This window comes from Prionailurus viverrinus, unplaced genomic scaffold, assembly GCF_022837055.1.
Source record: "Prionailurus viverrinus isolate Anna unplaced genomic scaffold, UM_Priviv_1.0 scaffold_49, whole genome shotgun sequence".
Taxonomy (NCBI): Eukaryota; Metazoa; Chordata; class Mammalia; order Carnivora; family Felidae; genus Prionailurus; species Prionailurus viverrinus.
The window spans coordinates 2,143,358-2,160,172 of NW_025927612.1; the positions used below are offsets into that span (position 1 = coordinate 2,143,358).

The window sequence follows — 16,815 nt, forward strand, 5'->3', positions numbered from 1 at the left end:
CTCTGCCTTCAAAGTGCTTACAATTTAGCTTAAATAGAGAAGCCAGCAATTATAAGTGAAGAGTAACGTCATAGAGATGAGAACAGGCTTTTACAAAACCAGAGAGAAGAAACTTCACTTCACCTGAAAGGGAAGGGATATAATATCAAAGTATCAGGCAATGATGATTTAGTATGATAAGGAGGAAACTCCTTTGTTTGACTTTCTAGTGGTGTTTTGAAGATGATTATTTTATTGTTTTTTTCAAAAAAGGTTGTGAAATATTATTTGAAGTAGCTAATATAAATACATAGTTGCATTTGCTCTGTTTATTGTAATGTATACTAAATTAATGCAGAACCATAAAGACAATTTACTAAAATCTACTCACAAATTTGCTTTCTGTATCCTTCATTTCATCTATGTAATATTGTGCTTTAAAAAAATTTTTTTAGCATACATGACATTTTATTTTCTTGATGAGGGGATCTCTATTTTCTTCACCAGAATTGTCATTAATACAAAATCATCAGGGTTTGTATACCAAAAGTTTTCTCCAGGACCTAGTAAGCCTTCCTGTTCAACTGCATTTGTAAATAAACTTGCTGATGCATTAAAAAAAAAAAACTGTGGAGGGTCCCATGGGTGGCTCAGTTGGTTAAACATCCAACTTTGGCTCAGTTCATGACCCCACGGTCCGTGGGTTCAAGCCCCGCATCAGGCTCTGTGCTGACAGCTCAGAGTCTGGAGCCTGCTTCAGATTCTGTGTCTTCCTCTCTTTCTGACCATCCCCTGCTCGTTCTCTCTCTCTCTCTTTCTCTCTCTCTCAAAAATAAGTAAACATTTAAAAAACTGTGGAAATACATAAACAGGCATCTAACCCAGACTGGAAGGAAAAGGAAAATCTTCACTTGGTGTGAAGGTGCAGACAGGCTTTCTAGGCAGAGGACACAAGCGTCAACAAGGATCTGGATGCAAGAAAACACAGGGCATGTTGCAGGGCAATATAAAATGTGTTCAGCGTGGCCAGCATCTGCACAGTGAGGCAGGAAGAGGGGCCCAGTGAGGCTAGACACATCATCAGTAACAATGGAACGTCAGGGGACAGGAGAAGACAGGGAAACTAGTCAGGAGAGAGATGATGAGGTCCTCAGTTCAGAAGAAGCTGTGTAGGAGGATAATGGCTCTATTAGCAGGAGGAGGTAGCAAACGTTCTGATACTACTGAGGACCTACTCTGTGCCACATAATGTTCTAAGTTACTTAATTGAAATCACTTACATAATCCTCACAACTATCCTATGAAAAAAGTACTATTATTTCGATTTTAAACTTAAGAAAATTGAGACACAGAGAGGTTAAGTAATTTGCAAAGGTATTGAAAAGTAAGAAAGGAAGATAAGAGAGGGTATACTCCTAGAAGCAGACAGTCAATGCTGCTTGCCAAGAGCAGAGATGTGGGGGAAATGGGGAAATGTTGGCTAAAGGCTACAAAATTTCAGTTTTAGGATGAATAAGTTCCAGAGATCTAATGTACAGGCATGATAACTATACTTAATAATACTGTATCGGACACTGAAAATATGCTAAGAGAGTAGATTACAGGTGCACTCATCACACACACAAAATAGTAACTATGTGAGGAGATGGATGTGTGATCACCTTGACTATAGTAATCACTTTATTATCTTCTGTATATCAAATCATCATGTTGTACCCCTTAAATATGCACTTTTACGAACATTTCCTTTAAAAGACACATGAAAAGATGCTTAAAATTACTAATCATCAAAGGGGCGCCTGGGTGGCTCAGTCGGTTGGGTGTCTGGCTTTGGCTCAGGTCATGATCTCACAGTTTGAGTTTGAGCCCCGTGTCAGGCTTTGTGCTGACAGCTCAGAGCCTCAAGCCTGCTTCGGATTCTGTGTCCCCCCTCTTTCTCTGACCTTCCCCTGCTCGCACTCTCTCTCTCTCTCTCTCTCTCTCTCTCTCTCTCTCTCAAAAATAAACATTAAAAATTAAAAAAAAATACTAATCATCAGGGAAATACAAACTAAAAGTGTAATCACATCAAAAAGACAAGAAATAACAAGTGCTGGTGATGATGTAGAGACAAAGAAACCCTGTTACACTGCTGGCGGGAATGCAAACTGCTGCAGCCACTCTGGAAAACAGCGTAGAGGTTCCTCAACAAGTGAAACATCGAACTGCCCTATGATCCAGTAATTCCACTTCTGGGTATTACCCAAAGAATTCAAAAACACTAACTTGATGGGATACATGCACCCCTATGTTCCCAAGTATAGACTCATACATGACTGGATAAAGAAGATGTGGTATGTATGTATGTATGCATATATATATACACGTATGTGTATGGGTGTACATGTGTGTGTATATATATATGTGTGTATACCCACACACATATATATGCACATGTGTATACACACACACACATGATATATAAAACTTGGCCATAAAAAAGACGGAGATCTTGCCTTTTTGCAGCAACATGGATGGACCTAGAGAGTATTTCAGTTATGTTAAGCGAAATATGTTATGTTAAGCGAAATAAGTTAGACAGAGAAAGAGAAATACTATACTATATGGGTTCACTTTTATGTAGAATCTAAAAAACAAAACAAACAAAGCAGAAACAGACCCACAGACACAGAGAACAAACTCGTGGTTGACAGAAGAGGGTACAGGGATGGGTAAATGGGTGAAGGAGGTTAACAGATACAAAATTCCAGTTATAAAATAAATAGGTCACAGGGATGAAAAGTACAGCACAGGGAATATAGTCAATACTCCTGCAATGCACTCATCATGGTGAGCATTTCATAATGTATATAGGTGAATCACTATGCTGTATACCTGAAACTAATTTAATATATGTCAACTATACTTCAATTAAAAATGTTTTTAAATTTTAAATAAAAAATACATAAAATTTTCTAAAAAAGGAAGAGGTATTTAAAGTTAGAACTAGAAGTCTCTGTTGATGGATTTAATGAAACTCAGGTTGTATTTTTTCTTGAAATTCAGTTTTCTCCCCATCTCTTTCATTCCTGAACAATAGTTTATGATCTTTCTATAATCTGGACAATAGCAGCCCTCATTCTCGAGTACCAGATTAAATTAATATATGTGATTTGTTTCAGGAGCTCAGGATTCAGACTGCGGCTCACTCACCTTCATCAAATACAGCAAACAGGAGTACAAATTCATGCAAGGTCTGTGTCCTTTCTTCAGCCAGACTTCCTGAAAAAGAAGTGAGAATATTTGTCTTCTATTACAAATCTTATCACAGGAAATCAGCACGAATAGCTGCTTTGTCTCTTGGTCTCCTGTTAACTTTACATAGTATTGCTTCTTGGTGTCAGGCCTTCTGTACCAGTTTTTGTAAAACTGTTTGGGGTAAAGCACTTTTTTTTTCATTTCAAATTTGTTCCAGACCAGTACTTTTGTAAAACATAGGAAAAACAAATTACTGAGAAAATGAAATTAAAGAGACATACAAAATACAAGTCCATATAATCATATTTCATAAATATGTATGTGTTCAGAACTAACAGAAAAGAGAAAAAGAAAAATTATAAAAACTGTAAATACTGTTCATAGAAACTGTGCACACAGGCAATTAATATAGTTTCTATTATACTTTTAACTTTTTTAACTTACTTTTTTAACTTATGCAATTGTAAATACACAAAGCATTATGACCAAAATAATAATTATCAATAATAAACACCTATAGGGGCGCCTGGGTGGCGCAGTCGGTTAAGCGTCCGACTTCAGCCAGGTCACGATCTCGCGGTCCGTGAGTTCGAGCCCCGCGTCAGGCTCTGGGCTGATGGCTCGGAGCCTGGAGCCTGTTTCCGATTCTGTGTCTCCCTCTCTCTCTGCCCCTCCCCCGTTCATGCTCTGTCTCTCTCTGTCCCAAAAATAAATAAACGTTGAAAAAAAAATTAAAAAAAAACACCTATAATCACAATTTAAATCAACACCATGTATATCAATATTTAAAGTTGTTAATGTAACAAATGAACTTGCTTCATGCTTTAATTATTGAATTTGTCAGTTGTCTTTGTTAGCATTATATTTCTTCATTTGATTGGGAAGTTTTCTTACCAGGCTTCTTTAAGCAGGAAGATATTTGTTTATGACATTTTCATTTTTCCTTGTACCTTTGACACTTGACAGTAAATCTTAGATTGGACAAAGAAAGTAACTCACCCATACAAAATTAAGATATAGGTAAAGCTGTCTGAAAACATCTTAATTCTTTTTATTTATTTTTAAAACAATCAAATAGTGAAATTGACTTTTACTTTTCATGTTTAAGTCATGAATCTTAACACAGGTATGGATTCATGAAACCACCAACCATCAGGACACAGAACAGTTCCAACATGCCTCAAAACTCCCTCCTTCTATCCCATTATAGACATATATATAGTCATGTATACAGAGACAGTCATATATATGGTCATATCCTTGGCAACCACTGATCTGTTCTCCATTGCAGTATATTTGTATTTTTGAGGTTGTCCTACAAATGGAATCATACAATATATAACCTTTTGAGATTATCTTTATTACTCTAGATAATGCCTTTGAGATTTATCCATTTTGTTGAATATATCAGTACTTCATTGTGTTTTTTTTTTTAATTTTTTTTTTCAACGTTTATTTATTTTTGGGACAGAGAGAGACAGAGCATGAACGGGGGAGGGGCAGAGAGAGAGGGAGACACAGAATCGGAAACAGGCTCCAGGCTCTGAGCCATCAGCCCAGAGCCCGACGCGGGGCTCGAACTCCCGGACCGCGAGATCGTGACCTGGCTGAAGTCGGACGCTTAACCGACTGCGCCACCCAGGCGCCCCAGTACTTCATTGTGTTTTATTGCTGAAGAGCATTTCATGATGTGGATGTACCACAGTGTGTTTAACCAGTCATTTGTTAAAGGACGTTTAGGTTGTTTCCAGTTCTTGGCCATTACAAATAAAGGTGCTGTGAGCATTAAAATACACATGTTTATGTGATTGTTAAGTTTTTATTTCTCTAGGGTAAATACTCAGGAATGGAAATTAGGTGTATATTTAATTTTATAAGAAACTGGTTATAACTGTGACATCAAATCCAGGGTGTATGGGTTTTTTTCCCTACCACCAAGCAATTCTGTAACACCAGCTGGGTGTCCAACAATTTAACTTAATTCTGGTGCTATCTCTCTGGAGATGGTGTAGATTCCCACAAGTTAAGGGCTCAGTTCTATGGGACTCCCCTGCACCCACATGTCAGATGCCAATCGAAAGTCCAAATCATCACCTGTGCTTCTGACCCACCTCTATAGCTCAGAGGTTCCAACAACACCTTTCTTGGGTTCCATTAATTTGCTAGAGGAGCTCACAGAAGTCAGAGAAATAATTTACTTACTAGATTACCAGCTTATTCAAAAAGGATACAACTAAGAAACAACCAGGTGGAGGAGAGGTGTAGGGAAAGGCATGGGGAAAGAATGCAGAGCTCCCATGCCTTCTCCAGGTATGCCACTCTCCTCAAATCTCCTGGTGTTCACCAACCTGGGTCTCTGAACTCCGTCCTTTGTGGTTTTTTATGTAGGCTTCATTACACAGGCACAATTGACTGAATCATCAGACATTGGTGACTGAGTTCGATACTCAGCCCCTCTCCCCTCTCTTGGGGGTGGGGGTGGGGTCAGGGGGGTGAGACTGAAAATTCCAGCCTTCTAGTCACTTGGTTGACTCTGTTGGCAATCTGCTCCCATCCTTAGGTGTGTGGTCTAAAAATCACCACACTAACGTAGCAAAAAGACATTTTTATTGCTCTCATCACAGAAAATCTCAAGGGTTTTAGAAGCTCTACCAGAAGGAGATGAAAACCAAATATAGATTTTATTTAAATCACAGTATCACACTGCCAAACTGTTTTCCAGAGTGGCTATGCTATTGTGAATCCCCACCAACAACGTATGAGACTTCCTGTTGCTCTGCATTCTTGACAGCATACTTAATTTTAAAATTACTACATTAGGTATTCTAATAGGTATGTAGCAGTATTTTGTTATGGTTTTAATATACATTTCCCTAATGACCAATGATATCGAGCATCTTTTCAGGTGTTCATTTACCACTTCTTTGCTGAATTATATCTATTCAAATCTTTTGCCCATTTGAAGAATTGCTTTTCTTCCTTATTGTTGACATTTGAGAACATGTTTTAGAAAATAAAATAAAATGTTTTATACACTATGTATATATACATATATAATACATATATAAAATGTATAAAAATATCTTGGCTATTGTGAATATATATATGCATACATGTATATTCCATTAGTAATATATATGTTACATCAGTCCTTTGCAGATATATGATTGGTAAATATTTTCTTCCAGTCTGTACCTTGTCTCTTCATTCTCTTAACAGTATTTTTTTTATTACAAAAGCAAAAGTTACTAGTGTTGAGGAAGTCACATTCATCAATTTTTTCTTGTATGGACTGTTTTCGGTGTTTTCTCACCGAAAACGCTAGGTCAGAAAGATATTCTGCTATGTTTCCTAACAGTGTTATGGTTTTACATATTACATTTAGAACTATAATTCATTTTGAGTTAATCTTTGTATAATGTTAGGTCTAGGATCATTGGATACAGCTATCTAATTGTCCAACACCTTTTGATGAAAAGACTATCCTTCCTCCTTTGAATTGTTTTTGCACCAAATCAATTGGCTTACTTGTGTGGATCTATTTCTGCACTTTTATTCTCTATCATTAATCTACAGGTCTATTCCATTTACTAATATATGTTATGATTACTGCAGTTTGTAGTAAGTTGGAAAATCAAGTAGTATTATTACTCCAAATTCATTCTTTTTTGCAAAATCATTTTAGCTAATCTAGTCCTTTTGCCTTTTTGTATAAATTTCAGAATCAGCATGTCTGTGGCCACAAAAAAATCTTGCTGAAAATCTACAGACGTGGGAGGACTAAGAGCTCCACTGTTCTCAAACACAGTATGTCTCTCTGACTTCTTTCACTTTGTAGTTTTCATCATATAGACAATTCACATGTTTTGTTAGATTTGTATCTAAGCTTTCAATTTTTGGAGCTACTGTAAACATTCTTTTTTTTCTTTTTTTAAAATATGAAATTTATTGTCAAGTTGGTTTCCATACAACACCCAGTGCTCATCTCAACAGATGCCCTCCTCAATACCCATCACCCACCCTCCCCTCCCTCCCACTCCCCATCAGCCCTCAGTTTGTTTTCAGTTTAAACATTCTTTCTTAAATTTTGGTTTCCATTTATTCACTGATAGTATATAGAATACAAAATTTTTAAAGTTTTTATTTAAATTCCAGTTGGGTAACATACAGAGTAATACTCGTTTCAGGTGTACAATATAGTGATTGAACACTTCCATACATCACCCAGTGCTTATCACATGTGACCTCCTTAATTCCCATCACCTATTTCACCCATTCCCCACAGCTACCTCCCCTCTGGTAACTATCAGTCTGTTCTCTATAGTTAAGAGTCTGTTTCTTGGTTTCTTTCTCTCTCTGTTTTCCCCTTTGATCCTCTGTTTTGTTTCCTAAATTCCACATATGAGTGAAACCATATGGTATTTGTCTTTCTCTGACTGACTTATTTCGCTTAGCATAGCTCTATCCGTGTCATTGCAAATGGCAAGGTTTCATTTTTTTATGGCTGAGTAATACTCCATTGTGTATACTTCTTTATCCATTCATTAGTCGATGGACATTTGGGGTCTTTCCATAATTTGGTTATTGTTGATAATGCTGCTATAAACATTGAGGTGCATGTATCCCTTCAAAGTAGTATTTTTGTGTTCTTTGGGTAAATACCTAGTAGTGTAAATGCTGGATCACAGGGCAGTTCTATTTTTATTTTTTGAGGAACCTCCACACTGTTTTCCCGGCTGTATGTGCCAGTTTGCATTCCCACCAACAGTGCAAGAGGGTTCCAGTTTCTCCATGTCCTTGCCAACACTTGTTTTTTGTTTTTTGTGTTGTTGATTTTAGCCATTATGACAGGTGTGAGGTGGTATCTCATTGTAGTTTTGATTTGTATTTCCCTGATGATGAGTAATGTTGAGCATCTTTTCATGTGTCTGTTGGCTATATGTATATCTTCTTTGGAAAAATTTCTATTCATGTCTTCTACCCATTTTTTAATTGGATGATTTGCTTTTTGGGTGTTGTGTTTCGTAAGTTGTTTATAGATTTTGGATACTAGCCCTTTATCAGATATGTCATTTGCAAATATCTTCTTCCATTCCATAGGTTACCTTTTAGTTTTGTTGATTGTTTCCTTCACTGTGCAGAAGTTTTTTATTTTGATGAGGTCCCAAAGTTTATTTTGGCTTTTATTTCCCTTGCCTCAGGGGACATATCTAGTAAGAAGTTGTTACAGCCGATGTCAAAGAGGTTGCTGCCTGTATTCTCCTCTAGGACCCACATAGATGGGTCTTGTTTTTTTTTTTTTTAATCCATTCTGACAACACCCCATGTCTTTTGATTACAGCCTTTAGTCCGTTTACATTCAGAGTGATTATTGATAGATATTAACTTAGTGCAATTGTATTACTTGTTAGGTCATTGTTTCTGGAGATTTTCTCTGCTCGTTTCTAGTCTTTTTTTGCTTTTGGTGTTTCTTTGCCTACTTAAAGAGTCCCCTTTAATATTTCTTGTAGGGCTGGGTTAGTGGTCACAAAGTCCCTTATTTTTTGTCTGGGAAATTCTATCTCTTCTTCTATTCTGAATGATTGCCTTGCTGGATACAGTATTCTTGGCTGCAGATTTTTCCCATTCTGCATTTTGAGTGTATCATGTCACTCTCTTCTGGCTTGCCAAGTTTCTTTTGGGAAATCTGCAGCTAGCGTTATGGGTTTTCCCTTGTTAAGGTAAGGACTTCTTTTGTCTTGCTGCTTTTAACATTTTTTCTTTATCACTATATTTTGCAAATTTAATTATAACGTTTCTTTGTGTTGGCCTGCTTTTGCTGATTTTGGTGGGAGTTCTCTGTGCCTCCTGGATCGAAATCTCTGTTTCCTTCCCCAGAATAGAGAAGTTTTCAGTTATTATTTCCTCAAATAAAATTAGTGCTCCCTTTTCTCTATATAGAATACAATTTATTTTTAGCAGTTCTATTGAGATATAACTGCTATACAAAGAACTGCATATATTTAATATGTATAATTGGATGAGTTAGGCGTATGAAAACGCCCATGATACCATTACCAAATCAAGGTAATAGACATATGTAACACCTCTCAAAGTTTCTGTGTCTTTTAGGGTGTGTGTGTGTGTATGATAAAAACACTTAATATGAGATTACCCTTATAACGAATTTTGAAGTGTACAATACCATATAGTCAACTATAGGCACTTATGTTATATAACGGATCTTTAGAATTATTCATGTAGCATAATTGAAGCTTTATACCTTTTGAATAACAACTCCCAATTTCCTTTCCTCCAGCTCCTTGCAACCACTATTATACTCTCCACTTCTACAGAATTTTAGACTACTTTATGACTATTTTATGCCTCATATAAGCGGACTCTTATATTTGCCTTTCTGTGACTGACTTATTTCACTGAACAAAATACCCTCCAGGTTCATACACGTTTTTGAAAATAACAGGATTTCCTTTTTTTTCAAATGCTGACTAACACTCCATTATTATATACATCCATGTGAGTGATACATACATGATGTATGTATATATCACATTTTCTTTATCCATTTATTTGTCAATGGACACTTGGGTTGTTTCCACATCTTTGCTATTGTGAATAATGTTGCAGTAAATACAGGAGTGCAGATATCTCTTTGAGATCTTTTTTTTTTCATTTTTTTTTAATGTTTATTTATTTTTGAGACAGAGAGAGACACAGCATGAGCAGGGAAGGGGCAAAGAGAGAGGGAGACACAGAATGTGAAGCAGGCTCCAGGCTCTGAGCTGTCAGCACAGAGCCCGACGCGGGGCTCGAACTCACGAACTGTGAGATCATGACCTGAGCCGAAGTCAAACGTTTAACCGACTGAGCCACCCAGGCGTCCCGAGATCTTGATTTCAATACTTTTTGATATATACCAGAAGTGGAATTGCTAGATTATACGGCAATTGTTTTAGTTGTTTTCCATAACCACTGCACTGATTTACCTTCCTACCAATAGCGTACAGGGTTCCCTTTTTTCCACATCCTTGCCAACACTGCTATCTTGATTATAGCCACTCTAACGGGTATGAGATGATATATCATTATGGTTTTGGTTTGTCTTTCCCTGATGGTTAGTGATGTTTAGCACCTTTTCACATACTTGTTAACCATCTGTATACCTTTTTCCCCCCAGAAATATATTTTCACATCCTTTGCCAGTTTGGGGAATATAGAAGGGGAATAAAAAAGTGAAATTCTCGGGGCGCCTGGGTGGCGCAGTCGGTTAAGCGTCCGACTTCAGCCAGGTCACGATCTCCCGGTCCGCGAGTTCGAGCCCCGCGTCGGGCTCTGGGCTGATGGCTCAGAGCCTGGAGCCTGCTTCAGATTCTGTGTCTCCCTCTCTCTGACCCTCCCCCGTTCATGCTTTGTCTCTCTCTGTCTCAAAAATAAATAAACGTTAAAAAAAAAATTAAAAAAAAAAGTGAAATTCTCCACCAGTTTGGCGGTACTTTAAATTCTGATGCCTTTTCCTGATCTGCTTGCTTTATTTGATTTTTAGAATTCTCAAATGGCTGGGCTAGGTGTTTTGTCAAGGTTCTATAGTCGGGTTCAATGGGAGATAAAGGGTGGCATATGTTTCCTCCATATTACCCAGAACCAGAACCTCTGTTGACTTTTTTAAAAAAATGATTTTATTTTTAAGTAATTTCAACACCCAATGTGGGGCTCAAATTTCTAGCTCTGAGATCAAGAGCCCCATGCATCACTGACTGAGTCAGCCAGCCACCCCTCTGTTGACTTTTTAAGTCAGTTTTCTGTCAAAGAATTCTTTTGATTTTAAAGTTATTTATATTTTATATATAAACATGTATTGATGATTTTATTGTTTTGTTAAACTTTATATCTCACAGATAACACATTGTAGTTTTAGCACTTTGTCATAAATTCGGATTATGAAACTGAACTTAGTGTATGAGAGATCATGCTTCTACTCCCTCCCCTCTTGTTTTTTTTTTTTCATAGTCATCATAATCATCCAGAAATGGTGGTTCATGTTCACAAATTCTTTGCCTATCCTCTCATGCAAATGTGGAGCCTAATTCTCCTCCCCTTTTATGGGCTGGCCGTAGTGACTCATTCCAACAAACAGAATGAGGTGGACGGGATACTGTGTGATTTCAGAGGGCAGGTTAAAAAAGGGACCATATAAAAAGACAGCATGAGCCACCATAAAAAATATCTGGCTACTTAAGAGAGAGAAGACAAGCCAAAGACTGAGAAAAGTATTTGCAAAAGACATATTTGATAAAGGACCATTATCCAAAATGTACAAAGAACTCTTAAAACTCAACAATAAAAAAAACAATCTGATTTAAAAAATGAGAAAAGGACCTGAACAGACACCTCAGCAAAGATATTCAAATAAGCCTATGAAAATGTGCTTCATGTCATATGTTATCAGGGAAGTGCAAATTAAAGCAATGTGATACCACCACATGCCTATAAGAATGGCCACATTCCAAAACACTGGCAACACCACAAGCTGGTGATGATGAGGAGCAACGGGTACAGAGCCACCTTGGAAAACAGATTGGTGGTTTCGTGCAAAAGAAAGCCTACTCTTACTGTATGATCCAGTAGTTGTACTCCTTGGCATTTGCCCAAAGGGGTTGAAGACTACGTATGCACAGAAACCTGCACACGGCTGTATTCATAACTTAAAAATTGGAAGCAACCAAGGTGTCCTTTATTGGTGAGTGAATAAACTAACTGTGATACATCCAGACAATAGAATGTTATTCAGTGCTGAAAAGAAAAAAGCTATCAAGCCATGAAAAGACATGAATGAAACTGAAATGCCTATTACTAAGTAGAAGAAGCCAATATGAAAAGAGTATATAATGTATGATTTCAACTATTTGACATTCTGGAAAAGGCAAAACTATGGAGACTATTTAAAATAACAGAGGTTGGTGGAACACCTGGGTGGCTCAGTCGGTTGAGCGTCCGATTTCAGCTCAGGTCATGAGCTCACAGTCCGTGAGTTTGAGCCTCGTGTCTGGCTCTGTGCTGACAGCTCAGAGCCAGGATCCTGCTTCGGATTCTGTGTCTTCCTCTCTCTCTGCCCCTCCCACACTCGTGCTCTGTCTCCATGTCACTCAAAAAATGAATAAACATTAAAAAATTTTTAATGAAAAAATGAAATGTTGTGGTTGTTGAGGGGTAGTAGAGGAAAGGATGGGTAGATGGGACATGTATGATACTATAATGATGGATACATGCCATTACACATTTGTCCAAACTGTAGAATGTAGACCAACAAGAATGAACTGTCGGGGCGCCTGGGTGGCGCAGTCGGTTGAGCGTCCGACTTCAGCCAGGTCACGATCTCGCGGTCCGGGAGTTCGAGCCCCGCGTCGGGCTCTGGGCGGATGGCTCAGAGCCTGGAGCCTGTTTCCGATTCTGTGTCTCCCTCTCTCTCTGCCCCTCCCCCGTTCATGCTCTGTCTCTCTCTGTCCCAAAAATAAATAAACGTTGAAAAAAAAAAAAAAAAATTAAAAAAAAAAAAAAAAAAAAAGAATGAACTGTCATGTAAAGTATGGACTTAGGTTGATAATGGTATGTCAATGTAGGTACATCGATTGTAACAAGCATACCACTCTGGGGTAGGATGTTGACAGTAGGGGAGGCTGTGTGTGGGTTGCAGGCAGGTGGTATTTGGGAATTCTCTGCAGTTTCTGCTCAATTTTGCTGTAAAACTGAAACTACCCTAAAACATGGAGTCCATTTAAAAGGAAAAAAAAGGAAAAACTTCTGGCTACCCTGTAGCTCCCACACTGAAAAGATATTGTGGAAAGCTCTAGCTATTTGAGTTTTCTAAGTGTAGGTGCCACACATGTGAATAAAGTTTTACTCAGGATGACCTTGGCTCCAGCCACTATCTGACTACAACCTTATTAGAAACCCTGGGATAGACCATCAGGTAAACATAGTCCCAAATTCTGTGAGAGACCCACAAAAAACATGAGAAATTAGAAATGATTATTGTCATTTTAAGCCACTAAATTGTAATAGTTAAAGGAATAAAAAAAAAGTCCATTGAAGCTGAATTCACTATTAAAAACTCAGAATTACAGTAAATTCTGCAATGTTTACTTCCCTAATTTAGTGCATGCCATTAAACTACAAACTAAAAACAGCTTTGATTAGTATAAGATGATTTGTAGAATAACAAGTTATAAATGTTTGCTTTTCTCCAATTTTTACATGCTTTTGTGATACAGATGATACACTTGGATGTGTTCATCTCCAGGAAGCTCTCAGGGAATGTAACACAAAATTTAAGAAAAGACTACAGAGAGCCCATAGAATATAATATTTTCTTTCCATGGGCATAATGCTAGGGAAAAGAAACCTCCTTAGATGAAAGAACACAAATGCTATCTTTTATGAATCGACCTAGATGTTTGTACTTCTCTGTTATTTCATCTGAGTCCTACCCTCTCTGCCACTTACCTTCTTTGCAAACCAGCAGGGCTCCAATGAGGCCTGAATTTAGGTCTTTCACCAGGTCCACATGAGAAAAATATGAGTAGGTGAGACATGGAGGATCCGAGGCCATCGGTCCATTCTCTTTCAGGACCTGCCAGACGTAGGTATGACTCTCACCAGGAAAGACTTTATCATCTTCCTTCTCCTTCTGGCTGGTCTGGTCCTCATATTCAGCACCTAGAGCAAGAAGGGATACAATTGTCCTTTCCATACCCATTATTTACTCAAGGAAATGTATCAAGCTTGTTATTATCAACAGATTCTACACAAGAAATAGACTTTCTGCAACTGAATTTGGAAGACTACTAAGCAGCCTTACATAGCCCAGAGAAGTTGTAGACCACTAATGCAAACGTGAGGGGTTCGGGGGGTCTCACTGCAACCTCCAGATATTAACAAATAATACTACTTTCATCATTGCATCTTTTTACCTAGTTTGCGTTCATTCAACTTGACAGACATAGGTTGCTTATGTACTTTGTCCCAGATTCTTTAATGAGCACTGGTGAGGATAGTGTAAAGGTGAGATACACGGAGTTTTAAAAATGTTTTTAACTTGGCTCTTCTTTGGAGGAACAGATCACATCAGGGGCAGATATTTTCTGGCCGCCCCATCCTTAGTGGTGTTAAAATGGACTCCTGGATTAGTGTGATGCCTTGATTCTCAATTGAGCACTATATGTGTTCATTGTTAATGAAGCGTCATTGCTTCCAGGTCATTTCAGTGGACAGGGGTAGAGAATATTTAAAGGCACTGACCTCTTGTACTTCTATTGAAACATCTTTTCTAGCAACTCACCATAACTTCCCGGATTTATAATAGTCTCTGGAGTTCCAGAGCGGTTCAAGGCATTCAGGGGGCTCTTCATTTATACCCTATCTTATCCCCTAATATGTACACATCTGAGAGAGGGACCTCTCCAACACAGCAGTGCAACACACCCCTGAACTGCCCCTACTCCGCCTGTACTTTCACTAGAAGCTTTCAGCAACCAAGACCACCTCCAAAGGACAGATGGGTAGTCCCCACTCTAAAGTCAGTCTCTCTGGGGTATAGGGACACCCTCTTCAGTGTGCACTAGGTACTACTGGCTTCATGTGGAAGCAACATCAGACCAACACCTGCATGTGGCAGAGACAGGTAGACATTTTTAAAAACCTGAGTCAGCATCTGGGGATGGAATGTGCATTTCAGGTGCCTGTGTGATCATGGGTTGATATTAAATTCTAGACAGTAGGTACATTTGGATAGGGAGGGAGGGAATCAGAGGAGATACACAAGGGGCTTCAACTGTATCTATAATGTTTAATTTCTTAAAGCAGAGATGGCAAAATGTTAAGATTTGGCAAAGTGAGGTGACAATTGTTTGTTTGCTATATTATTTTCTGTGCCTTTGTTTGAAGCATTTCATTAAGAAATGAATATCCTTTAAAAAAAAGAAATGAATATTCTCTTTCCTGACAGTAGGGTTGGGAAAGAGGTATGGAACGTTTGATGAGAGGCCACAAATGTGTGAAGCACTGTAGCTGTCCTGGGGAGAGGGACAGTGAACCACCGGGAGAACTGTCGCAGTAGGATGGCCAGGAAGTGCCGAGCTGACGAATGAGGAACTTAGTGACATGATTCCGGGTGAATGTATACTTTTACTTCCACTATGGCCATTCACTTGGCTGCTAGTTGAATAGGCAGAGAACAGCTGTAACCAGGGTAGTGGTTTAGCCAAGTGAAGAGAATGGAGATCAGGGAGGCCAGGAAACTGGGACTGCATGCAAGGGCACCATGTCTGTGATGAGCCAGGGCATATGAGCTGGGCAAGGAGGGAAGCGATAGCAGTGGACGGCAGATTCCAACGAGAATGAAGCGCTGTTGGAATGGGCAGTGAGAAACATTCAAGGTGGTGCTCAAACATTGAACACTTGAACTTGAGATTTCGGGGGCTGCTCAAGTTGCTAATAACAAAACCTATTCTTCAATGAACACAAAGGTGATTTGTGAAGACCAAGAAAAGTAGGTGGTACCTGGAAAAAAGCATTGTGCACAGCCCTTAAAGTCTATTATCTACTAATGTGTATTATTTCTGGAAGATCCCTGCCTCCATCAGACTCTTATCTGAGCTTGTACGTCAGCCACCTGCAAATATTCTAAACAGAAGGTAAGGTGTTCTGTGTAATTTTCACTTTCTGTTATATGCGGAACAACACTGTTGTGACATTTGAGAGTTCAGGGAGTCCATCTGTCTGATATCAGTGTGTGTTTCACATGGAAGATGTCCTAAGGAGTGTACTGAATCAACAAAAATCCACTTCCGAAAGGACGTCATTTTGTAATTAGCCCTTGAGCCAGTCAAAGCTTTCTCCAGTAGTTTTGGGCTTGAGATAAACAAGGAAGAGAGTAAAGTTGAGAAGTACATCACAGAGCTTCCTGTTGAGAAGACTGTTAAATAACCGTCCCAAATATAGCAATGTGAAACAACCACCACCTTACTACCCTCACTGACTCTGTGGGTCAGGAGCTCAGAGCACAGGCTCTTCTGCTCCAAGGTATCTAGGGCGTCAGCTGGCATGCCACAAACAGCTGAGGGCTAGAACCATCTAGAGGGTTTTTCATTCACGTATCTAGTAGCTGGATGGGACTGACCTGAAAACTGGATTCAGTTGGGACTGTCGACCAGCGCACTTACACCTGGGACTTTCTACTTGGCTTTGGCTTCCTCATGGGGACCTTGAGGAGTCAGGGGGCCAAATGGCATTTCAGGATGCCAAGAGTGAATGTTCCCACAAACAAGACAGAAGCAGCCTATTATTTCAGCACTCAGTGCCAAAAGTCACATGGCATGGGCTGTACCACACACTATTGGTCGAAGCAGTTACAGGCCTCCACAGATTAAAGGGAAAGAACTATAGGTACCAGAGGCGCCTGGGGGGCTCAGTCAGTTGAGCGTCTGACTTCAGCTCAGGTTATGATCTTATGGTCTGAGAGTTCGAGCCCCGTGTCGGGCTCTGTGCTGACAGCTCGGAGCCTGGAGCCTGCTTTGGTTTCTGTCTCCCTCTCTCTCTGCCCCT

The 16,815-nt window shown here is 39.0% G+C and overlaps 1 protein-coding gene across 9 annotated transcripts in view; it reads right to left on the reverse strand.

The window, feature by feature from the left end:
* F8 (coagulation factor VIII) overlaps positions 1 to 16,815 on the reverse strand; it is a 133,142-nt gene that overhangs the window by 80,962 nt on the left and 35,365 nt on the right. For 8 of the 9 annotated variants that reach the window (XR_007149785.1, XM_047847687.1, XM_047847691.1 and 5 more), the window contains 2 exons: positions 13,717 to 13,929; positions 3,172 to 3,240 (listed from right to left, as the gene is read on the reverse strand). The exons of the other annotated variant lie outside the window; for it this stretch is intronic. Coding sequence is in view for 7 of the 8 variants with exons in the window: in XM_047847687.1 (XP_047703643.1) it covers positions 3,172 to 3,240; positions 13,717 to 13,929 (282 nt within the window). In the remaining variant the exon portion in view is untranslated. The remainder of the gene's footprint in view (positions 1 to 3,171; positions 3,241 to 13,716; positions 13,930 to 16,815) is intronic. 9 annotated transcript variants of the gene reach the window in all.